Source organism: Heptranchias perlo, chromosome 1 (assembly GCF_035084215.1).
Source record: "Heptranchias perlo isolate sHepPer1 chromosome 1, sHepPer1.hap1, whole genome shotgun sequence".
Taxonomy (NCBI): Eukaryota; Metazoa; Chordata; class Chondrichthyes; order Hexanchiformes; family Hexanchidae; genus Heptranchias; species Heptranchias perlo.
This window is the reverse complement of record NC_090325.1, coordinates 146,186,128-146,211,799: the sequence shown is the minus strand read 5'-3', so window position 1 is coordinate 146,211,799 and position 25,672 is coordinate 146,186,128. Positions and strand designations below refer to the sequence as shown.

At 43.2% G+C, this 25,672-nt stretch overlaps 1 protein-coding gene across 6 annotated transcripts in view; it reads left to right on the top strand.

The window, feature by feature from the left end:
• Positions 1–25,672, top strand: part of znf827 (zinc finger protein 827) — an 84,685-nt gene that overhangs the window by 33,659 nt on the left and 25,354 nt on the right. For 5 of the 6 annotated variants that reach the window (XR_010964322.1, XM_067992347.1, XM_067992354.1 and 2 more), the window contains exons 5-6: positions 7,631–7,870; positions 17,627–17,860. Coding sequence is in view for 5 of the 6 variants with exons in the window: in XM_067992347.1 (XP_067848448.1) it covers positions 7,631–7,870; positions 17,627–17,860 (474 nt within the window). In the remaining variant the exon portion in view is untranslated. The remainder of the gene's footprint in view (positions 1–7,630; positions 7,871–17,626; positions 17,861–25,672) is intronic. The other variant, XM_067992357.1, reaches the window with a different exon arrangement.

The following is a 25,672-nucleotide window of genomic DNA, read 5'->3' as shown; positions in this document are numbered from 1 at the left end:
TACTGTTTTATGGCATTTGTGATTTGTTGACACTGTAAAATGCTATATATGCTGACACTATCAGCTCGAACCTTATCTCTGTTATAGTGCTGCTGTACCTTGATATCCCAACTCTTTGGATTGTTATGTAATGTTTTGAAGCATTCAGTACGGTACTTTTCTTTCTTGCAATACACCAAAATTCCAGTTTCCAAAGAACTCTTCTACATTACGTGTGGCAGTGTAATTTATAATGGATGGGACTAGTGGAAGTGCTGCATATAGCATTCTGGACTTGGACCTGGACCTGCAACAGAAAAGTATAGGGTACAAGAGGGCCAGTGTGATTATTCAGTGTGACCAATCTAGAGGTTCTAATTCCTGTTCTGTCACTCAATTTTAAAAAAGATTTCTTATGCCAATGGATGGCACTGCTGATACCTTTTATAATGATGTGAAACCAAATTAAGTGTACATGAGTATATGTAGAATTGAATTTTGTGATTAGTAATACACATGTGGGAATTACATAGTTCTGCAACCTGCTAACCTATTGTTCCCCAGCGGTACCTTTTTATATAGGTATGTGGCAACACTTGGCCCTCTTTGTGACCAGAATAATTCCTCCACATTCTTCTGAACAGAGTCCCCAGTATAGAACCAGTGAATATAAACAACAGCTTAACTTGAACTTCGTGGGAACATTGTAAAAATTAAAACAGGTATGACATTAATTAAGAACATAAGAAATAGGACTAGGCCATACGGTCCCTCGCCTGCTCTGCCATTCAGTAAGATCATGGCTGATCTTCTACCTCAATTTCACTTTCCTGCCCTATCCCCATATCTCTTGATTCCCTTAGTGTCCAAAAATCTTTCGACCTCAGTCTTGAATATACTCAATGACTGAGCATCCACAGCCCACTGGGATAGAGAATGCCAAAGATTCACAACCCTCAGTGAAAAAATGTTTCCCCATCTCAGTCCTAAAATGGCCGACCTCTTATCTTGAAACTATGACCCCTAGTTCTAGACTTTCCAGCCAGGGGAATTAGCCTCTCAGCATCTACCCTGTCAAGCTCTCTAAGAATTTTATACATTTCAATGAAATGACCTCTCATTTTTCTAAAGTCCAGAGAATATAGGCCCATTCTACACAATCTCTCCTCATAGGACTACCCTCTTATTCCAGGAATCAATCCAGTGAACCTGCGTTGCACCCCCTCTATGGCAACTATATCCTTCCTTAGGTAAGGAGACCAAAACTATACACAGTGCTCCAGGTGTGGTCTCACTGGAGCCCTATATAATTGCAGCAAGACCTCCTTACTCTTATACTCCAAACCCCTTGCAATAAAGGTTAACATACCATTTGCCTTCCTAATTGCTTGCCATACCAGCATATTCACTTTCCGTGGTTTGTATACAAGGACACCCTAATCCCTCTGAATACCAACATTTCTTAGTGTCTCACCTTTTAAAAAATATTCTGCTTTTCTTCCTACCAAAGTGGATAATTTCACATTGCCAACATTATACTCCATCTGCCACCTTCTTGCCCACTCACTTAACCTGTCCATATCCCTTTGCAGCCTCTTTGCGTCCTCACAGCTTACTTTCCCACCGAGCTTTGTATCGTCGGCCAACTTGGATACATTATACTCTGTCCCCTCATCTAAGTCATCGATAAAGATTGTAACCAGCTGAGGCCCAAGCACTGATCCTTGCGGCACCCCACTTGTTAAACCCTGCCAACTCTAAAATGAAATTGCTGGAGTCTATAATTAAGGATAGGGTGACTGAACACCTCGAGAATTTTCAGTTAATCAGGGAGAGCCAGTATGGATTTGTAAAAGGTAGGTCGTGCCTGACAAACCTGATTGAATTTTTTGAAGAGGTGACTAAAGTAGTGGACGGGGAATGTCAATGGATGTTATTTATATGGACTTCCAGAAGGCATTTGATAAGGTTCCACATAAGAGACTGTTAGCTAAGTTAGAAGCCCATGGAATCGAGGGAAAAGTACGGACTTGATTAGGAAATTGGCTGAGCGAAAGGCGACAGAGAATAGGGATAATGGGTAAGTATTCACATTGGCAGGATGTGACTAGTGGAATCCCACAGGGATCTGTCTTGGGGCCTCAATTATTCACAATATTTATTAACGACTTAGATGAAGGCATAGAAAGTCTCATATCTAAGTTTGCCGATGACACAAGATTGGTGGCATTGTAAGCAGTGTAAATGAAAACATAAAATTACAAAGGGATATTGATAGATTAGGTGAATGGGCAAAACTGGCATATGGAATTCAATGCAGACAAATGTGAGGTCATCCACTTTGGATCAAAAAAGGATAGAACAGGGTACTTTCGAAATGGTAAAAAGTTAAAAACTGTGAATGTCCAAAGGGACTTAGGGGTTCAGGTACATAGATCATTGAAGTGTCATGAACAGGTGCAGAAAATAATCAATAAGACTAATGGAATGCTGGCCTTTATATCTAGAGGACTAGAGTACAAGGGGGCAGAAGTTATGCTGCAGCTATACAAAACCCTAGTTAGACCGCACCTGGAGTACTGTGAGCAGTTCTGGGAACCGCACCTTCGGAAGGACATATTGGCCTTGGAGGGAGTGCAGCGTAGGTTTACTAGAATGATACCCGGACTTCAAGGGTTAAGTTACGAGGAGAGATTACACAAATTGGGGTTGTATTCTCTCGAGTTTCGAAGGTTATGGGGTGATCTGACCGAAGCTTATAAGATATTAAAGGGAACGGATAGGGTGGATAGAGAGAAACTATTTCCGCTGGTTGGGGATTCTAGGAGTAGGGGGCACAGTCTAAAAATTAGAGCCATACCTTTCAGGAGCGAGATTAGAAAACATTTCTACACACAAAGGGTGGTAGAAGTTTGGAACTCTCTTCCGCAAACGGCAATTGATACTAGCTCAATTGCTAAATTTAAATCTGAGATAGATAGCTTTTTGGCAACCAAAGGTATTAAGGGATATGGGCCAAAGGCAGGTACATGGAGCTAGATCACAGATCAGCCATGATCTTATCAAATGGCGGAGCAGGCACAAGGGGCTGAATGGCCTACTCCTGTTCCTATGTTCCTATGACCCGTTTATTCCTACTCTCTGTTTTCTGTCTGTTAACCAATCCTCAATCCATGCTCATATATTACTCCCAATCCCATGAGCCCTAATCTTGTGTAACAACCTCTTGTGTGGTCAAGCAAGCAGTTAGGAAGGCAAATGGTATGTTAGCCTTATCAAATGCCTTTTGAAAATCTAAATATACTACATCCACTGGTTTCCCCCTTATCTACCCTGCTCGTTACACCTTCAAAAATCTCTAATAAATTTGTCAAACACAATTTCCCTTTCATGAAACAGTGTTGACTCTGCCTAATCATATTATGATTTTCTAAGTGCCCTCTTACTACCTCCTTAATAATAGACTCTAGCATTTTCCCTACTACAGATGTCAGGCTAACTGACATGTAGTTCCCTGTTTTCTCTCTCCCTCCTTTCTTGAAGAGCAGGGTTACATTTGCTACCTTCCAATCCACAGGGACCATTCTAGAATCTAGGGAATTCTGGAAGATCAAAACCAATGCATCCACTATCTTTGCAGCCTCCTCTTTTAAAACCCTAGGATGTCGGCCATCAGGTCCAGGATTTGTCGTTTTTTAATCCCATTAATTTCTCCAGTACTTTTCCTTTACTATTCTTAATTACTTTAAGTTCCTCACTCTCATTAGACCCTTGGTTCCCCACTATTTCCGGTATGTTTTCTGTGCCTTCTACTTTGAAGATAGATACAGAATATTTGTTTAACGTCTCTGCCATTTCCTTATTCCCCATTATAATTTCTCCTGTCTCTGCCTCTAAGGAACCCACGTTTACTTTCGCTAGTCTCTTTCTTTTTACATACTTGTAGAAGCTGTTACAATCTTTTTTATATTGGCAGATAATGGAGAATCCCCAAATTTTGTTCATGCATTTATGGCACATCTTTCTGCATATAGTACAGCAATCCCCTAGGCATGGAAGTGAAGGTGAATGTAACACAAATAGCAAACTTAATTCATTCTTTATTGGGCCGTGAGGTTGATTTGTCAGGCAAGAGGCAATTGCTGTTAGTAGGCCGTGCAATGAGGAGATGTCTCATGCAAGGTTTTGTCCTGTGAAAATTCTGATGGATAATTGGATTGTGGATAATGTATGAATACTCTGAACCACAGACTGGTAGGGCAAGTCACTGATTCCCAACTTGCAATCTCAGTTGGACACTGACTCAGGAAGGGAAAAATGAACATGAGAAAGTAATTAAAAGATGAGAATGGGAAAAGGCGCCCATAAAAGCTCAAATTCTCTAGCAACTGAATGCATAGTTTCAGCATCCACCCTTTTTCTGAATGCCCCTAATGCTTTTCTTGCGAGTTGCCTGGTATGTTCCAAATATTTGTTTTAAATTGTTTGCCACTAATTTAAATTTATTTCCTCTGGTCCTACATTGAGTTTAATTTGAAGTAATATTCTGAAAGAAGGTTCACTTTAACACTCTTGTACAACCTTTTCACCAGTTCAACAAGGTTAGGTCATTTGGCTAACTTTTCCCTGTCTAAAGATGATGCTGGGGTTAAAGAGGGGGAATGCTTCAAAACAGGAGAATGTAAAATTAAAATAAAGCTCAAAGAAAAGTTACATTATACTAATTAAAAGTTCAGAGCTATAAAATGCCATCATGAAATGAAGATGAGAAAGAAACTCCGAAATTATCTATATATTGCACGAAAAGGCTCAATAATGCATCATAAACTGGAATCTTACCTCTAATTTTTTTTATTCGTTCATGGGATGTGGGCGTCGCTGGCAAGGCCAGCATTTATTGCCCATCCCTAATTGCCCTTGAGAAGGTGGTGGTGAGCTGCCTTCTTGAACCTCTGACATGTGGTGAAGGTTCTCCCACAATGCTGTTATGTAGGGAGTTCCAGGATTTTGACCCAGCGACGATGAAGGAATGGCGATATATTTCCAAGTCGGGATGGTGTGTGACTTGGAGGGCAGGTGGTGGTGTTCCCATGTCCCTGCTGCACTTGTCCTTCTAGGTGGCAGAGGTCGCGGGTCTGGGAGGTGCTGTCGAAGAAGCCTTGGCGAGTTGCTGCAGTACATCCTGTCGATGGCACACACTGCAGCCACAGTGCGCCGGTGGTGAAGGGAGTGAATGTTTAGGGTGGTATGGATGGGGTGCCAATCAAGCGGGCTGCTTTGTCCTGGATGGTGTAGGGGGTGGTGGTGTGTGTCAGCTTCACCTCTGACTTCTGAGCGGTCCGAATCGCTCCCACTCCCTGGGTTCTAGACCTTGGAATTATTTGGGGGTTGTGACAAAGTGCAGCAGACAACTGGTTTTGGTGCAAGAAACTTTGATCTTTATTCAAGAGAGAGAATACAACACAACAATCTTAACACTCTAATAAAATGGGGAACACTTCTGTACACACGAGGGAAATTACAGAAGAAAGATACCTCACCCCTCCCAATCCCACTATACTAGCTAAGTTGGATTCTAAAGGGCCAGAGATAATGCTCATCAAACGAATCCTTGACAGTAATTCACCCAGAGGTAAGTCAGAAATAGATTGTAGAGTGGAAACTTTGCGGATCTTCGGTTTTCTTTGGTCGCGGTGGCCCAATATTACCCGTTTGGTTGGTGGCAATATTCGGTTGGTTGTTTCGTAAGGCCCTTGTTGCCGCGAGGTGTCTGATGGTCACTGGGGCTGTTGCTCTGGTTTCTTCTTGTATGTCGGCCTGCTTCTAGAGCTGCTGACCTTCCCTGTCAAACTGCTTTCCTGTTGCCCCCTCGCCTTGTTGTTCGCTGGAAGCTGCTCTTCCCTTCCAGAGACAGGCAGAACAAGACAAGCAGAACACCAGCGCAAGCAAGAGCCAGAGAGAGAGAGCGAGAGAGGTTTCGAGTTTCCACTTCTATATCCCTCTCTTACAATGGTCTTTGTCACTTTAAAAAAAACACTTCATGTCTGTTTAAACAGTTCTTACAAAGTCCTTAAGAATCTTTGATGGCTTTTTGATGATCCCTCATCATGTTGCAATTGCTTCACCCGATGGGTCATTGTTAATTCCGATTTTTAGAGCTCGTCACACAAGGCTTCCTTTTGTATCCAATGTCCTAGGTGTTGATCGGTTTTGCTTTAAAACAAAGACATGGCCCCACCACATCTGGAGCAGTTGCCTCTTTCAATGGCAGTGAGTGTTGACCACCTGCCATAGGTTTTGCATTAAAACAGAGACATGTCTGAAGCAGTAATTCTCCCACATTCCACTATGTTGTTGATTCGTCTGATGACCTCTCACCTATCCTTCCATCTTAGGATTTTAGTCAATGGCCAAAGTTTTTTCCATACTCAGGGAAAAGGTGAATTCCCAGAATTCTTACAGTTGCCCCTACGAGGAAGCGAGTCCCTTAAAGGACATGGATTCCTTGAAAAGTACTTCCCCTGGTTGATGCTTACTGGTGCGGCGCGTGTGTGAGTCACCCTGAAATGGTTAGAAAAGAGTCCAAAGTCCTTTTCTTTAGGGTTTTTCTCCAAGTTTTGGGGGATCTGTGAATTTTGAGAATCTTACAATGGTGTCAAGCTTCAAGTGTTGTTGGAGCTGCACTCATCCAGGCAAGTGGAGAGTATTCCATCACACTCCTGACTTGTGCCTTGTAAATGGAGGAAAGGCTTTGGGGAGTCGGGAGGTGAGTCACTCGCCGTAGAATACCCAGCCTCTGACCTGCTCTTGTAGCCACAGTATTTATGTGGCTGGTCCAGTTAAGTTTCTGGTCAATGGTGACCCCTGCAGGATGTTGATGGGGGATTCGGCGATGGTAATGCCGTAGAATGTCAGTGGAGGTGGTTAGACTCTCTCTCTGTTGTTGGAGATGGTCATTGCCTGGCTCAATATTTTAATGCATGTTTGTAATATTGAACTGTACAGATCAGAAGGGTCCCAGGTTTGATGTCTAGTCTGCATTGAGCTAGCTGACCTTAGTGGGGGCTCTATAGTTATGCTCAAACATTCCAATCTAAGGATGGAAAAATCAGCTGGGGTTTCCATCTTGCTTGAAGTGCAGATACTGGGTGAGGACGGGTTTGGGGTCAGCTGGTGCATTTCCCTGTCAATATTCTGAGGCCAATTTTATGAAATCCTGCTCCCAGCAGGGAGATTCTCCCACCAAGAGTGCATGTCGAGAATTCAGGTCTGCATTCCACACGGTTTTCCATCCATTCATTTCAATGGATGGAAAATTTATGGGGTGCACACTCAGATTCCCAATATGCACTCCTGGTGGGCAAATCTGTAAATCAGCCTTTCACTGTTCACACATGAAAAAACAGACCACTTTGGTGAAGTACTAAAGGGCTTCCACTGCCCATGAAACTGTACACTAGTAGGAGTCACCACCTTGAGAGGGTGTGTTTTAAAGTATCAAATCGGGCTGTATGCAGTGAGGATTACATTCATACTAGATCAGCTATCTGTAGAATAGCACATGAGGTAGTAAATGCACTGTACCTGTAAAGCAGAACCATAGCCTACATATTGTGTTGTACTAATGTGTTTTGCTCTTTTGAAATAACAGCTGCAAACCAAAGGGGGGCTTTAACTCCAAAGTTTAAAGCTAAAGATGAGCCGAAAGAAAGGTCACCACCTGATCCTATTCTGTCACCACGATCTGGTTACCTGTTTGGTAGTGAGCCCCCAGTGATGCTGGAACCTCCTGAAAGTTCAAAGAAGATGTCCAAAGTTGCAGCTGCTTCAGAACTGTTCAGCCAGGATATGTCTTGTAAGGTGGCATCAGAGCTGCTGTTTAAACTATCAGGTACTCATCTCGAGTCTTATGCTGGTTTTAATTGTGCCACATGATCTTTGCAGTGATGAGTAGACCTGTTCTTTTGTTTTGAACAGATTTGTTTTGGTATGTTATAGGAAATAATCCTTTTGAGTAGCACTAAGGATTAGAGCTAACATTCAGTACCATGGAACAGGGATGGATGCAGCTTTGAGCTCTGTTTCGTTCCCCATCTATGCCATGTTAAGTGGTTGAGAGGCTTTGTTGTCTCCTAGGAAGAAAGAGCAGGAGGAAGAGAAGCAATGGAAAGTTATGCTTGGGTGGTACCTGGCATCTTCCAGGGACTGGTTACCAAAGGGACATTGTGACCTGGAGCCTTGCCTGTCAGTTATAAGGTGTCAAGCCAAGTATGTAAAGAAAGAAAAATTACAGAAAAAAAGAGGAAAATTTACCCAGCAAAATAGGCCAATGGGGAAAAAGTTTTTAAAAAATATAATCCTATAACAATACATTACTGATTACCACAGTTCAGTTTTTTATTTCTTCCCTCACTGTGCTGGAAGAGCAACATTTGTTGCAGTGCTGTCCATCGATTAGGCTGTGTCTGCAGATTTACACTCTGTCACTTAAAATGGGTTGCCACAGTTTAACCAAATGGACACATTCCGAACTTTCCATGTGTCCTGTCTGTTCATATTGGTGAGAAGCAACAGATCACACTGGGGTTTTCATCAGATATGGCCAGCAATTTAGCTCTGTCTTCTGGCTTACTTTGTAAAAAGGTTCTGCTAAGAACTACCATTTTTGTCCTTCTGTTTTGATGCTGGGAAACGTCAATTAGGGTCAAATTAGGGACAGTTTTGGACTGCAGGGTGCACATCCACTAGGATCTTGGTGAAGACAAAGCTTATTTCATGTAGGAGGACCCTTGCAGTCATTGCACTGGGTGCAAACCCAGGTATCAGAGCTCAACCGACATTGTTTTAGCTGAAGGTGCCATAGTTCCAGGGACCCAGTCTCTATAATTTGTTTGAATACCCACTGGTCCCTCAGTAATTTGAAATATTTTATCACAATTTTGCCAGATCCAACTTGATAAGTGTCTTTGGTTGTCAGGTTCTCGATTCCTTTTGGCACTGGGTGATCGGGGGGACTGCAACTAGATATGTTTGTGGCTCAAGACATTGCTGTAACCTGCACAAGTCGCGGTTGGCTTCAAAGCAAACTTATTTATGGTATAGATGCTGCCAAAGCAAGCAGTTAAACAAATCAAAAGGTGAATTCCTCTCTCGCTGAATTCATTCATTATTTTTTAATAGAATGAGGAATGTCCTGTTTGATTAGCAATAAGGAGAATAAACTCCAAACGTGACATCAAACTTGCTCCATGCCACAAATGCCCAAGTTTGTGCGTGTTGTGAATTGGTGTGCAGGGCAAGGTGTGGGAGTTACAGGTTCAAGCTCTTGTTGCACCAAAATCCCAGTCCCAACTGCGTGACACATGGATGTCAGGTATATATAATGTGGAAGGGAGAGAAAATTGCGTACAACCTTGTGATAAGCTAAGAGTGGCACTGGTGGTGGTCTGGAAGCAAGTCATTTAGTTGCTTGTTTTCTTGACTGAGGGAGTGCGTGGGAGCACCCATACCCAAGTGAGATCAGTGGAAAGAGGACTAGTGAAGAATGCTTATTCTCCCTGCTGGTTTTCTTACCTTTGATAATGGATTTCTATCAGTATACAAAAAAACTTCCATTTTACAACCCTACCGTGCTGAATGAAAATGTTTTGTCTTTAGTGTCAGGACAATTCTTTGAACGCTTTTGAGGTGCGACATGCTAGCTGGTTTATTAAAATCCATTTGCCAATCGTTACCACCGCTGCCATTCCTTGGCAGGAAACTTAGTGGGAGAACATCTAATGGTATTCAAGTCCAAAATAACTCTAATCTGGCACCTAAATGTTCATCATCATTTCCCCTATGACCCATGATTTTGTGTCATTTGAAGTTATACATTTTTAAAGTAAAGGAACAATTACTTCCACGTGCAGGGTAAATGAATTGACCCACCATATTAATATAAAGCAATACCCCAAACTTTGACCCACCATATTATTTGCTACACTGGGCAGAATTTTTCTAAATTTCACTGTTTCAGGAAATTGCATTGCTAAAGTTTTGTCTGCGGTTTTTTGTGTGTACATATATACATTTATCGCACTGTCTGAAAGAGAGAGGTGGGAAACCAGAGCAAGCTGTTGGCAGGTGTGCAAGAGAAGCCTCAGTGATAGCTCTCCCCCTGATATTTTTATGTTTTCTTTTCTCGCCCTTCCCCTCCTCTCTCTCTGTGGGTGAACTGCTAGGTGTCTGCTCAGCCTGTCTTCACAGTGATGCAGTGTTTTTAAATTCACTCTCGGGATGTGGGCATTGCTGGCAAGGCCAGCATTTATTCCCTATCCCTAGTTGCCCTTAAGAAGATGACAGTGGGCCACCTTGTTGAACCATTGCAGTTCTTCATAGCAATTTGATACAACTGAATGGCTTGCTAGGCCACTTCAAAAGGCAGTTAAGAGTCAACCATGTTGTTGTGGGACTGGAGTCATATATAAGCCAGACCGGGCAAGGACAGCAGGTTTCCTTCCATAATGGACATTAATGAACCAGTTGGTTTTTTACATGGTCACTTTTACTGATACCAACTTTTTATTTGCAGATTTTTAAAATTCAAATTCCCAAACTGCCATGGTGGAATTTGAACTCACGTTCTCTGGATTATTAGTCCAGTAACATAACCACTATGCTACCATACCTGTTGAGTTTGATAACTCAGCAGAGTGGAGAATTGAACCATTCTGTGGCATCATACTCACCACTGCACACTCTAATAAAGCACAATTTTGTTTGTATTTTCAAAGTTTTGGCTTTTTCCATTCACCTAACTAAGGATGCTAGATCGTAAACCTACAAATAAGCAACATACAGTTAAATGAGTAGTGGAACATATTTCTTTCTGTTACCCTTAAACTCGCCAGGCAAGGTGAATGCTATTTTACTTGTGCCATGGGCACCTCACAGACCAATGTTGAAAGGGTTTCTTTAGATTCTGACTGCAAGGCGTGCTTTCACAAATCTTTATTGCCTTGATCTGACAATTTAAGATGAAAAGTATTTTCACTCGACATCAAGTTGTAGTAACTCAGATCTATTTTTTCACGAAGAGGATGAACAAAAAATGGCAGAAAGGGAATTTAAGTAAAAGTGTTGCTTACCTCCATCTAATGTGGTTTTTCTCATTCCTTCCTGCTTCACATAGAGTTGTCTTCATTCTTAGACCTGTTTACTTTCTCGTTTATTTTCTCATTTACTGTCTGTATTTGCCTCGGTGTTTCAACTTAGTGGGAAAGTTTCCTTGGTTGCTGTATTTTTTTAGATATACACTTATGATTACGCTAGAAGTAGTGATCAGAGGAAATGTTTCCCCTTGGTTATTCCTGCAGCAGACTCCAACAAAAAAGGAAGAAAAAAATGTCTTGCATTTATATAATACTTAGCACACCACTTAGAAATTTCTCAAAGCACTTCGCATACATTGAATTGCTTTTGAAATGCAGCAACTGTTATGTAGGCAGACTAGGCAGCCATTTCAGACAGCAAGATCCCACAAACAGTAATGAGATGAAGGAACTGTTAATCTGTTTTTTGTGAATGGTTGAGGGAAAACTCCCTACTCTTCAAGTTTTCCTTTGAATCGAGACATGGGATCCTTAACATCCATCTGAACAGGCAAGCGCGGGACCTTGATGTAACATCTCATCCACCTTCTACAGAACAGCACGCCCTCAGTACTGCACTTGGATTATGAGCTCAAATTGCTGCTATGGGATTCAAGCCCACAATCCTGTGGCCCAGGGTTGAGCGAGCTATCAACTGAGCCAAGCTGAAACACTTCAGATCCTTCAATGTCATTTCAGAACGCGACCTTGTATGCAGAGCCCGGGAAGATCGAAGGACCCAGTTTCCCAGATGCAGTAACTCTCCTAAGTAGAGTTTACCATTTACAAGAAAGGCCTCAAAGAGCTGCTAGGAATAATAACAAAAATAAATACTGCTTGCAATGCTTCTCTCTCCTCTACTATGCTTAATTATTTTCATTGAATTCACTCGCTCTGTACACAGTGATAACACCGTGCTGGATTTCATTTTAGTGTTAATGAAGTTATTTGAGCTAGGAGCTTGATTTATCTGATCCAAGGCAGCCATAGCCTTGGACCACAAGTACTTCAAGTGGTTAGATCAGCAAGATTAAATGTTTTCTTAATATAGTATTTAACAGAATTTTATGGGGAGAGTGTGTTCCCTTAATGGATATCCTTCTGAGCATCTAATAATGCATGGATCCAAATCCCCCACATCTATGAAAGGAATCCTCATTGCCGAGCATTTCTTATTTTTCTCCCCTCCTCCACTTCTGAAGTGGTTAACTTGTTGCTGGCGCTCGTCACTTACGCGCATTTTTTTTTAGATCAACATTCGGGCAGAAATCGCTCGGAGCGGCGAACCAATAGTGCTCGCCGCCCCATCGATTTATACTAACCCACTAACTTACTTCAGGCACTTCCTCGAATGGGAAGCAGAGAGCCCAGCATCAGTTCAAGTGAAGCTAGGACCTTGGGAGAAGCGAGAGGATCACACTCTCCCCTCAACCAATCAGATCGCAGCATTTTTGACAAGCTGAGAAAATGTCTCTGCAGGCTTCCAACATTAAAACCAGGAAGTGAAAGGTACAACAATAAAAGCATTGTAAAAAAAAAGTTATAGACAGCAAAAAAGAGCATAAGAAATAATTGAATTAAATAAGAGACAGAAGGGAAAAGTTTAAAAAAATGTTTTTTAATTATCAAAAACTATTAAAATAAGGAGTAATCAGACTCCCCATTTTTAAAAGTTAATTTTTAGTTGTTTGGCAGTCAGTAAGACTTACTATTTAAAACTTGATGTGGAGATGCCGGTGATGGACTGGGGTTGACAATTGTAAACAATTTTACAACACCAAGTTATAGTCCAGCAATTTTATTTTAAATTCACAAGCTTTCGGAGATTCTCTCCTTCCTCAGGTAAATGTTCAGGATCTCCTTGAAGCCTACGCATTTATACATATTGAATAATACATGGTGTTTACAGACTGCCCCTGCAACTGCCCGTTGCCAAGGCAATCACCGTGTTCAGACAGAGAGGTGTCATCTGCAGAACCCCCGAATACACATTCAACAAAAAAACAAACAGGGAAAAAAAACAGAGAAAAAAAAACACAGAGAGAGGCAGAAACATCCGGAAGGCAGAGAGAGCCAGCAAATGACCCATTATATTAAAAACAGATAACATTTGTTCGCTGGTGGGGTAACGTGTAGCGTGACATGAACCCAAGATCCCGGTTGAGGCCGTCCTCATGGGTGCGGAACTTGGCTATCAATTTCTGCTCGACGATTTTGCGTTGTCGTGTGTCTCGAAGGCCGCCTTGGAGTACGCTTACCCGAAGGTCGGTGGATGAATGTCCATGACTGCTGAAGTGTTCCCCGACTGGGAGGGAACCCTCCTGTTTGGCGATTGTTGCGCGGTGTCCGTTCATCCGTTGTCGCAGCGTCTGCATGGTCTCGCCAATGTACCATGCTCTGGGGCATCCTTTCCTGCAACGTATGAGGTAGACAACGTTGGCCGAGTCACAGGAGTATGAACCATGCACCTGGTGGGTGGTGTCATCTCGTGTGATGGTGGTATCTGTGTCGATGATCTGGCATGTCTTGCAGAGGTTACCGTGGCAGGGTTGTGTGGCGTCGTGGACGCTGTTCTCTTGAAAGCTGGGTAGTTTGCTGCGAACGATGGTCTGTTTGAGGTTGGGTGGCTGTTTAAAGGCGAGTAGTGGAGGTGTGGGGATGGCCATAGCGAGGTGTTTGTCCTCATTGATGACATGTTGAAGGCTGCGGAGAACATGGCGTAGTTTCTCCCCGGAGCGGACAAACACCTCGCTATGGCCATCCCCACACCTCCACTACTCGCCTTTAAACAGCCACCCAACCTCAAACAGACCATCGTTCGCAGCAAACTACCCAGCTTTCAAGAGAACAGCGTCCACGACGCCACACAACCCTGCCACGGTAACCTCTGCAAGACATGCCAGATCATCGACACAGATACCACCATCACACGAGATGACACCACCCACCAGGTGCATGGTTCATACTCCTGTGACTCGGCCAACGTTGTCTACCTCATACGTTGCAGGAAAGGATGCCCCAGAGCATGGTACATTGGCGAGACCATGCAGACGCTGCGACAACGGATGAACGGACACCGCGCAACAATCGCCAAACAGGAGGGTTCCCTCCCAGTCGGGGAACACTTCAGCAGTCATGGACATTCATCCACCGACCTTCGGGTAAGCGTACTCCAAGGCGGCCTTCGAGACACACGACAACGCAAAATCGTCGAGCAGAAATTGATAGCCAAGTTCCGCACCCATGAGGACGGCCTCAACCGGGATCTTGGGTTCATGTCACGCTACACGTTACCCCACCAGCGAACAAATGTTATCTGTTTTTAATATAATGGGTCATTTGCTGGCTCTCTCTGCCTTCCGGATGTTTCTGCCTCTCTCTGTGTTTTTTTTTCTCTTTTTTTTCCCTGTTTGTTTTTTTGTTGAATGTGTATTCGGGGGTTCTGCAGATGACACCTCTCTGTCTGAACACGCTGATTGCCTTGGCAACGGGCAGTTGCAGGGGCAGTCTGTAAACACCATGTATTATTCAATATGTATAAATGCGTAGGCTTCAAGGAGATCCTGAACATTTACCTGAGGAAGGAGAGAATCTCCGAAAGCTTGTGAATTTAAAATAAAATTGCTGGACTATAACTTGGTGTTGTAAAATTGTTTACAATATTTAAAACTTAGTTTAGACCTGGTATTTTTAAGCATATCTGTTTTGTGGCTGTTCTTAGTTACTTTACAACTGGGCAGATGAGCAAGTTGCTGCTTTTTCAATGATTTCACTGATTGCAGCCAGCGATACACCTTTAATTCAAAGCTGTCATATCGCCGGTGAACCAACGGGAGCACATTTCACTGCACGTGTGCGAACGCTGGAATTTGCTCCTCCATTTCGCCACTAACAAAGGAGAGCGGTGTTGAGCTCACCGTTACTTTGCAAGCAATTTCTGCCCCTTTATTTCTGAATAAAATTAGTTCGGTTGCAATTTATTTTCATACTTTTATTGAAATTGGCGTGTTAAACTTCAGTTTATTTAACTTGCACATGTCTTATTAAAAATGGATTTTAAAAGAACCTTGTGGAGAAGGAATTTAAAACTGATGCTTCAGAAGCTGCCTGCAAAACCAATTCCCAAACCTACCATAGAATGTGATGTAAAGAATTCATAAGTATACAAAATCTCCAAGGGGCGCTGTCCCTATGATTTTGTCCCAGTTGAATTATAGCCTGTTTGTACGCGGAAGGTGAACCACATTCTAAGAATGAGACCACCAAACGGAAGTTTGCCATTGAGTTGTATAAGTGTTCATGTGACCTCTAGTGGCAAAACCTGGCTATTGTACCACTACATGGATTTTATGCATTTGAGGTTTTGCTTCTCAAACCTTAGACTGAAATATTATGAAGCTTAAACTAGTGAGATGCCAATATTGCTTTTCTGCTCAAGTTACAGAATTCAATTAAGGGCTGTTTCTCCTTATAGCGAGAAAAAACCTGCATAGTTGCTAAATGTACAACGCAATGTAATATTGAGCCATCCAGACTGAAATGGTTCCAGGTCGAGTATCTGTAATCCTTGTAATGACTCAACAATTGACGGTGAAAAGAATATTATAACAACTTGAGGATTAATGAATATCTTAGTCCATCACAGAATTAAATGGGATGGTACCTTCTCTGATGCACAGAGCCCCAAAGAACCTGTCTCTCTATTGAAGTAAGTGATGGACACTAATATAAAAATATGGTGGTGGCAACTAAATTACAAACCTAAGAAAATTGAAGATTGTGATATTTATGTACCTGCTTAATGGATGTGTCATAAAACTACAATGCCACAAGTTGTGTTGCTCCCTGGAACCTACAGTGAAATAAATTTCAAGATTTCTCTTCTCAAATTACACATTCAATATGCGATTTTCCTCTTTCTGGCCCCCTCAAAAACTTGCTGAAATTCCTAATGACTTTGTTATCATCCATTGTAGTACTGAGCCATTCAGGTTCGGTCCCTGGTCTGTGCTATTTGTTGGTAATTTCAGCCTAGACAGCAGTTGAGACACGAGTTCACCTCAGCTCCCGTAGGCTAGGGGATGGGGGGAATGGAAATCAGCCAGGGACCCCACTCATGACCACTGTCCAGTAATCGCAGGTGGAAGTGCACATGTATGGACGTCACTTGAGGACGGGATCAGGTTTAATGGTGCAGTTAAACCTGTATTCTGCAGTCGAAAAGTTTGCCAACTGTATTATTTAGGCTTACAATGTGAAAGAAGTCCACCTGGTCAACCTGGTCACACATGGAACCATATCGTAGCAAGGAGTCAACACCTTTAGATGCAAAGGGAAATATGATTGCGGGGGGTCAGGGGGGGTGGGGGGAGAGAGAGAGTTAGCTTTTTTAAAAAAAAAAGACATTTGAGAATGGTTACTTCTCTCATGAGCAGGCTAAGCTGCTTTTACATTGTACAAGACCAGTCCTAATGGCACGGTTCTTGATGTGTGGCCAACCTCCCCACCCCATTGATTTTTTTTTTAAAAAGCCTGTAACAAAGATTGTAACTGAAATGTTCTGTGATTCTGAATAGTTAATTCACTTCTATATTTATAATTTGCATGTTCAAAACATGCAAAACTGAATCACTTTTGCTGAGTTTTTTATATGATGGGAACTGCATATTCAGTTCTCAAAGGATCGAGGTACAGTCGTGTACAAGAAACGTGCTGGGCCTATGGCATCCTGAGAGCATTTCAGCCATTGGATCCCTCCATTTGTTTTGATCTTTGCGAATTATTCAGCTGATTCCTTTGTTATTAGCAAGGTGTATCCATAAAGGTATAAAAAGTAATAGATTACTACCAGATTCCATGTGCAATATTGGATTAACTGTGCCACTAGTTATGAAATATTGTGTTCTGATATAGACATCATGTTTACTTGAATACTTCACAGTGAGTAGTTATGTAAAACAGTGGATCATATTGCTCCCAAAAAAAATTAACAGAATACAATGAGGAATGAGAAACTAGAGAAACTGGGATTGTTCTCCTTAGACCAAAGAGGATAAGAGGAGTTTAAATAAAGGTGTTCCAAATTATATGGGGTTTTGATAAATAAGGAAAACCTGTTTCCACTTGCAGGAGGGTCAGTAACCAGAGGACACAGATTTAAGATAATTGGCAAAAAAAACAGAGAGGAAAGAACCAGTGAGTTGTTATGATCTGGGATCCACTGTCTGAAAGGATGGTGGAAGCAGATTAATAGTAACTTTCAAAAAGGAATTTGATATATATTTGAAAAGGAAAAATATGCAGGGCTATAGGGAAAGAGCAGGGGAGTGGGAGGAATTAGGTAGCTGTTTCAAAGAGCTGGCGCAGAATGGTCTCCTTGCTATATGATTCTATGATTCAACAATGTCCTTTAAACCTGTTGAACCTCAGGATGAAGTGTTACTGAGTTATGTTGCTTGTACAAAACCCTTTTATAGTAAAAGCACTTTTTTTTTTCTTTTCCCATCTAACCACAGCTGAAAATAAAAAGGAATTGGGAACACAGATAGTTACAATTAAAGAGGAGCCAATGGAGCTGGAAATACCTGACCCTACGGTGTCACCACTTCCTAGTCGTGTGTTCAACTGCAAGGCAGTGAAAAGTGAAAGGTCACAGAATTCCCCTGAAATTATACCTCTCTCAGAAATTAAGCTTTTCACTCAAGACATTTCAGTGAAGATGGCATCAGAACTACTTTATCAACTCTCAGGTATTTGCATTGCTGTTCCATGAATGCACTAATCTGTGTCAAAGTAATGATACTTCAGGTTTGCTGGGTGGAGATCAGTGTGCCGAATTGACCTCTGTTCACAGAGTAATTTCTGACTTGCAGCCTTGAAATTCCTGATGAGCATGCCTTTCAAACTCTTTCCAGTTTGATATTGTATTAGTTTCAAACAACAATACAATACCTACTGTACTCAGTTATGATTGAAAAAGAAAATTGAAGCAGTCACTAAGCTATTAAAAACTAAGCACCTTGCTTCTGAGGTGCTTTTACAAATTCATGTCAATCAAGCTATATGGTGAGATGCATAGCTGAGGCTTGGTCTCAAGGCTCAACAGGTTATTCATAGTTGATAACACCATCCACCTTTAGAATGTATAAATGACAACACCCGTTCCTTACTCCGTGTAGCGACATAGATCCTGCATTATTATTCAGGCTCCCTTAGGATCAGTGACTTGTTGCACAATACCTTCTCGATAAGTAATATGATTTTTTTTTTCACTTTTCTTTGGTGGTGGTTGTGTATCATGTGAACGATTCTACATACTGACCGTACACCACCTTTTCACTTCCTACCTCTCCATTCTTGAGGTTTACAGGTTACAGGTTGAAACCAACATGAACCGTGCCCCCAGCAGGTTTTGACCCCTTCAGAAGAGGAAAGGAGCAAACTTTAGCAAAAAAAAAGCTTGTGTTCTTTGTGGAACTTGTACATTGAACATTGAGTTTTTTTTTAAAAGACATTAAATTCTAATCCATTAATGGTCAAAGTGATTAATTATGGAATTAAAATATAATCAAATTGTTAAGATGGACAACCTGTTGGTAATTCCAACTATTCATTAAAAGTCATGTTTGGGAATAATATTGCTAAGTCCTTATTTTAAAAGAAAACAGGGTGTGTAAGTGTCCTTTTCCAGAGACCCAATTGGTCCACGGTGTGAGATTAATTTCGAGTGTCCTGTCTGATTTGAAATCACCCTATCATTCGTCATTGCCTGTTCTGATTGGTTACTGCTAAGCGTAAGTATAATGCCCTGACTCTTACGTGCACAATTTGTTTTTGGAAATAATTGATAGCTGAGTCTCCAAGAAATGAGAAACTTGGTCCTTAGCTGCTGCTGCATCTGCCTTCCCTGTCAGTCTGACATAAATGGATCATCAATTGGGGGTGGTGGGAAGAAGGGAAGACAGAAGCGAGGTGTCTGCTTCAGATGCCCACCTTACACCAGACTGAGACTTTGGCTGTGAGACTGGAATGAGTCGAATGAACTGTTTGGCTATTGTCAATGGAGCTTCGTGCTGAAGTATGCACAGAGGAAGGGGGTGAAAAGACACAATTTAGGGCCCCTTCCCACAACCCTCCTATTCCTCATCCAGTGAAGGAGAATGGATTTTTTTTTTGTTTGTTTTTCTGATAAAAGTTTTGGGATTCTGTTTGTAAATTTTGAGTTCTGATGAAGGATTGATTTGAAACATGAACCCATCTTTCTAATTCAGGTGCTGCCCTAGACTTTCCACCTCACCCATCTTAATTAAGGTACATCTCCAAGACTCCCATCCACCCCTGAAATGCCTCCTGATCCTGGTTGTATTTTCAGCCTGGGGGCATTAACATATCTCCACTGGAAAATTGCATGAGTCAAAGGGGAGAAACAGGTCGATAGAGTTTCTATAGTTATATAAAAAGAAAAAAGGTGGCTAAGGCAAACGTAGGTCCCTTAGAGGATGAGACTGGGAAATTAATGGTGGGAAACATGGAGATGGCAAAAATGCTGAACAAATATTTTGTTTCAGTCTTTACGGTAGAGGACACTAAGAATATCCCAACACTGGACAAACGGGGCCCTGGGGAGGGGGGGGAGGAGCTTAATACGATTAAAATCACTAAGGAATTGGTACTCAGTAAATTAATGGGACTCAAAGCGGATAAATCCCCTGGACCTGATGGCTTACATCCTAGGGTCTTGAGGGAAGTGGCAGTAGGGATTGTGGATGCTTTGGTAATAATTTTCCAAAATTCTCTGGACTCGGCAAAGGTCCCGGCAGATTGGAAAACTGCTAATGTAACACCCTTATTTAAAAAGGGTAGTAGGCAGAAGGCTGGAAATTATAGACCAGTTAGCCTAACATCTGTGGTGGGTAAAATTTTGGAGTCTATTATTAAGGAGACAGTAGCGGAACATTTGGATAAACATAATTTAATAGGACAAAGTCAGCATGGCTTTACGAAGGGGAAGTCATGTCTGACAAATTTGCTTGAGTTCTTTGAGGACATAACATACAGGGTGGATAAAGGGGAACCAGTGGACGTAGTGTATTTAGACTTCCAGAAGGCATTCGACATGGTGCCACATAAAAGATTATTGCTCAAGATAAAGAATCACTGGACTGGGGGTAATATTCTGGCATGGGTGGAGGATTGGTTATCTAACAGATAGCAGAGAGTTGGGATAAATGGTTCATTCTCAGACTGGCAACCTGTAGCCAGTGGTGTTCCGCAGGGGTCGGTGCTGGGTCCCCAACTCTTTACAATCTATATTAACGATTTGGAGGAGGGGACCGAGTGTAACATATCAAAGTTTGCAGATGATACAAAGATGGGAGGGAAAGTAGAGAGTGAGGAGGACATAAAAAACCTACAAGGGGATATAGACAGGCTGGGTGAGTGGGCGGAGATTTGGCAGATGCAATACAATATTGGAAAATGTGAGGTTATGCACTTTGGCAGGAAAAATCAGAGAGCAAGTTATTATCTTAATGGTGAGAAACTGGAAAGTACTGCAGTACAAAGGGATCTGGGGGTCCTAATGCAAGAAAATTGAAAGGTTAGTATGCAGGTGCAGCAGGTGATCAAGAAGGCCAACGGAATGTTGGCTTTTATTGCTGGGGGGATAGAATATAAAAACAGGGAGGTATTGCTGCAGTTATATAAGGTATTGGTGAGACCGCACCTGGAATACTGCATACAGTTTTGGTGTCCATACTTAAGAAAAGACATACTTGCTCTCGAGGCAGTACAAAGAAGGTTCATTCGGTTAATCCCGGGGATGAGGGGGCGGACATATGAGGAAAGGTTGAGTAGATTGGGACTCTACTCATTGGAGTTCAGAAGATTGAGAGGCGATCTTATTGAAACATATAAGATTGTGAGGGGGCTTGATCGGGTGGATGCGTGAGGATGTTCCCAAGGATGGTTGAAACTAGAACTAGGGGGCATAATCTTAGAATAAGGGGCTGCTCTTTCAAAACTGAGATGAGGAGAAACTTCTTCATTCAGTGGGTAGTAGGTCTGTGGAATTTGCTGCCCCAGGAAGCTTTGGAAGCTACATCATTAAATAGATTTAAAACAGAAATAGACAGTTTCCTAGAAGTAAAGGGAATTAGGGGTTATGGGGAGCGGGCAGGAAATTGGACATGGATTTAAATTTGAGGTTAGGATCAGATCAGCCATGATCTTATTGAATGGCGGAGCAGGCTCGAGGGGCCGATTGGCCTACTCCTGCACCTATTTCTTATGTTCTTATGTTCCTCATTGTCATGCCAAAAACTCTCTTGAATAGACTCCACCTCTTTAGGCTTGATTTTCTCTATCTCTATCTCCATTCCTTTCACTATTAAATGTTCTGTGCAAGCAGTAGATTTAGCCAATTTATGCATATTTTTATATGCATAAATTGGCTAAATTATATAAATTATATTTTTATAATTCCTTTCCTTGTTTCTCGGCTTCTGTGCTGCTGATCTTATTACTCAATCTCGCAGGTTTATGATTTAGTCTACTGCAGTGAAAACAGGGTTTTGTAATATGACCCTTTTCTGTTTTAGCTTTCACTCAGTGTGCAGACATACTTTTTCCACTTAGCTGCTGAGATTCCTTCTCTTTGTCAGTTCAAAAGGCACTGCCATTTCTATAGCTTGGGATCTTTGTGAAACGTTGGAGCTGTTAAGTAAAGCCCAAGTAAGTGGGATATACATTCTTTTGAGCATTAAACACTGAGCTTGAAGGATTCTGATTTGGATGCTACACAACCTGTCCCAAACTTTATCACTTAGAAAAGACCTAAATTTCTAAATTAAAATAGCTGCGTGATCAGCAATCACTTTCTCCTTCTAGTCGATTACAAGTATCCAACTTCTAATGTTCAGTGATGTTAGTTTTGGACACACAAGCCTAGATTTCCTGATCATTCATTTTAATGCCGGCAGTAGGCCATTTAAAATTAAATAAATAGATTATACTGTTTGTAAAATCTTGGCTATAATAACTTCTTAATCTTTAACAAAAGTTTAAAAATCCAAAGTGAGCAAGTCAACCAATGCATGCATTCAACAGCTCTTTATTGTTAGGAACTGTCACTTTTTTTTTGTTAATCATTGATCCTCAAGTTGAAGTACTGCTCCAACCAGTTCAGCTGATTTTGAAATCCTGCAATATTTCATTCAAAATCCTAAGTCAGCCCAGCTTCCCCTGACAATTCAGCGACTTTAAGCAGAGCGTAGCTGAGTCATACAAACCTGGAAGGTCCCAGCTTCGGTTCCAAGTCTGAGCTGATTTGAGCTGGAGCGGCATTAGTGGCACTACAATTGGTTGCAACATTCCTGAGTTAGGGAGGAGAAAATTGGCCAGGTTTTTCCACAGCCGATCACTATCCACTGACTTTTGCTTAACTGTGTCTTAACGGAATCCCGGAGCGGGTTCGGAGCCCGGCTCCAACCCGCTGACTTCCGGGTTCCCCAGTGACGCGTTCGGATGCGTGCGCAGCTCCCGAATGCGGGACTCCCACCAGCAATCAAAGCCGGCGGGATGCTGCTTTAGATAGTAAGTCAGATAGTTGAGGTACTTGACAGAGCTCATTGAGTGGAGATTTTGGCAGGGGAGCAATTTTGAAGGATCCTCAGCGTGTTTCCTGTGCTGTGGGAAACGCTCCCTGTTGGAGCAGACACGTTTCAGCCAGCAGCCAGTGGGAGATGCAAAGGAGCATTTGACAGGTGGGGAGAAAACGTCATTTATTGCAGCAGGGCACTCTGTCACTTCAGACGAAGTTTTGGCTGCAACACCTTTGTCTTTCCACTCAAAATTATTAATTTATACCCTAAACTCTGCTGTGCAAACCCATTTACCTACTTTGCGGACTCCCTCAAACTCTCACCGTCAGGATGGGGGGCGCCATAACTTCATTCATCAATTCATCCAAAGATGAGCAACATCACCAGCCTCGCCAGGCACGCCGTCCACCTCCGCCACGTGGAGCTCCACAACACAGTGCTGCGCCACAGGCACCTGCAAAATAGTCGTGCAACTACACATACACCCACTGTAGAGTGACCCAATGGGTGGCATCAAGTGTGGGTGTTCATGGTGAACCTCATGAAAGGGACATATTACACAAGCTAGTCAAGAATGGCCAAGACATAACAGTAGTGGTGTCAATAATAATATTTAATGTGCCATTAACAAAAATCAAATATAAATAAAAAAACATGACAAACCGTGAAACACCCATGTGCATCCCCATTGTGCTCACAAAACCTTCGCCGTACGCTTCCGACTACTCCTACGTGATGCCTCCCCTGTGGCTGCAGCAGAGGTCGTGGCAGGTTGCAGTTGTTCATGCCCTGACCGATTAGATGCTTTGGGTCTACACCCTCTTGGTTCCGGTGGCCATGAGGGCCCCTCCAAAGACTGCTCCACCTGCACCTGTGCAGGGGCAGGCTCGGCCACCTGGAGAGGAGGCAGCATTGTGGGTACTGGTTGAGGGGGCAACAGGTGAGACGTGGGGGTGCTTTGAGTGGCGTCCCCACTTCCATGTCCCCTTTCGCCATCATCCCTCCTCTGGGCAAGGCCCACATCACTCCGACCACCCTGCTGGACGACAGTTTGGAGGATATGTGTGAAGCCTTGTAAGGCCAGTGCCAGAGTACGTGCCTGCCTGTTTAAGGCGGCAGAAAGTTGCTCACCCTGAGTCCAAAGGGCCGTTGTCAGGGCCTCAATGGACTAATCGGTGAGGCGTACATGAGGCTTGATAGAGGCTCGCCTCCCCATCCATCGCAGACATTCCCATACTTGCCCGCGACACTATCTCAGAGATTCCCTCACGTCCCTGTGACAGTATCTCAGAGATTCCCTCCTGCACCTCTGCCACCATTCCACTCATGCAGGAGTTGGACTTCTCCATGCTCTGCGTGATTGTGGAGAGTGTGCGTGGCACTTGTTCCAGCACCTTGCAAATGTACTGCTGCCCCTCGATCATTCTCCTTTTCATGGATGGCCCCCAGGGTTCAGCATCTGTGTCCAGCTGAGCAGTGCCTGGAGAAGATTGCTCCCACCGACGCGGACTCTCCACAACTGCCCCTGCCACTAGTGTCTGTTCGTGCTCACGTATGTGGTGACTCACCATGTGTGACCCCAACTAAGTGAGGACGGGGACCCACCGAGGTGTGTGTATCTGCACTGGTGGATGGCTCGCTCAGATGTGACGGTGCCCCCTCAGAGGCCGGCAGTCCTCTGAGGAATCGCCCTCCGCCGTTGCGGCGATCGCTGAAGGCCCTGTAAAAGAACAGAAGGCGATTTTAAGCATGGTGACAAATGTTGAGGTGCTGAAGATGGCAAGGATGTTAACATCATTTGCTATTGTGAGTGCTGAATTTTAAAGTTCTGTCACCAGGCGTTTGTCAGGTGGCAGTCTCTGTGTCCCCGACGGACTGGCACTCGAGGGTGCGGCTTAGTTCAAGAGCCTCCTGCTCCATGTCTGAGAGGGCAACCAGATGTTGCGGCCCCCCTCCAGTCTTCGCCCTTTCCCGTGCATTCTGGGCTCTCCTCCTATACGGGGAGAAAGTAGAGAGGCGTGAGTGAGGGATGGTGACGTGGCCAACCGCTGAATGCATTGGTTTGGGTGAGGCTGACCGTGAAAGAGATGCATCAGAGGGGGAGTATGAGGCAGAGCCAAGACATTGTATAAGGATTGGGTTGAGTGGTAGTGGTGGGATGAGCACTGGGGAGGTGAGGAAGTGCAGGTAAGTTGAGGATGAGGTTTAAGTGGGTGTGAGGAGTGATGATAGAGTAGCGTTGGCAGTGCAGTAGGAGTTGTGGGGTGGGGGCGGTGATGTGGAAGACAGATTGTAGGAGAATGAGTAAGTGTACTCACTTTGGCTGACCTAGTTAGTTCATTGAAGCGTTTCCTGCACTGTATCCATGTGCAGGAGACGTTGCTGCTGCTGGTGACCTCCTCTGCCACCTCGAGCCAGGCCTTCTTGGTGGCAGAGACAGTCCACTTCCTCCCATCGGCTGGGTAGAAAATATCCCTCCTCCTCCTCACCCCATCCACTAGGACTTGGAGTGAGGCATCAGAGAATCTGGGAGCAGCCTTTCCCCTCCCCTCCCCTCCCCTCCCCTTCCTCCCTCCCCTCCCTTCCTCCCCCCCCCCCCCCCCCAGGCTCCCTTCCTGGCTCACTGTTAAAATTTACCCTTAAGTGTCCCCTTAACAGCATTTTGAAATAGGCAAGATTGCCATAGTTGTTGTTCTTTAACCCCCACTCCCACAACTAGACATTACCACTAAGCATCTCTTGAAGGTGTTCCATAATGCTCTCCAAATACCTACTTCCTAGTTTCATTGGAGGGATTAAATTCAATGTTTTGTGTGTTTCCTGTTTTTGTTCTATAATTTTACTCCTAAATTCTATTCCTTTTTTTGCCCCTCCTCTTCAGAAGACATTGTACCCCAGCAAGAGATCAGTTATTTGGGCACTAGCTGCCATCCAGTCCTCATCCAAAAGATCTGTTGGCCT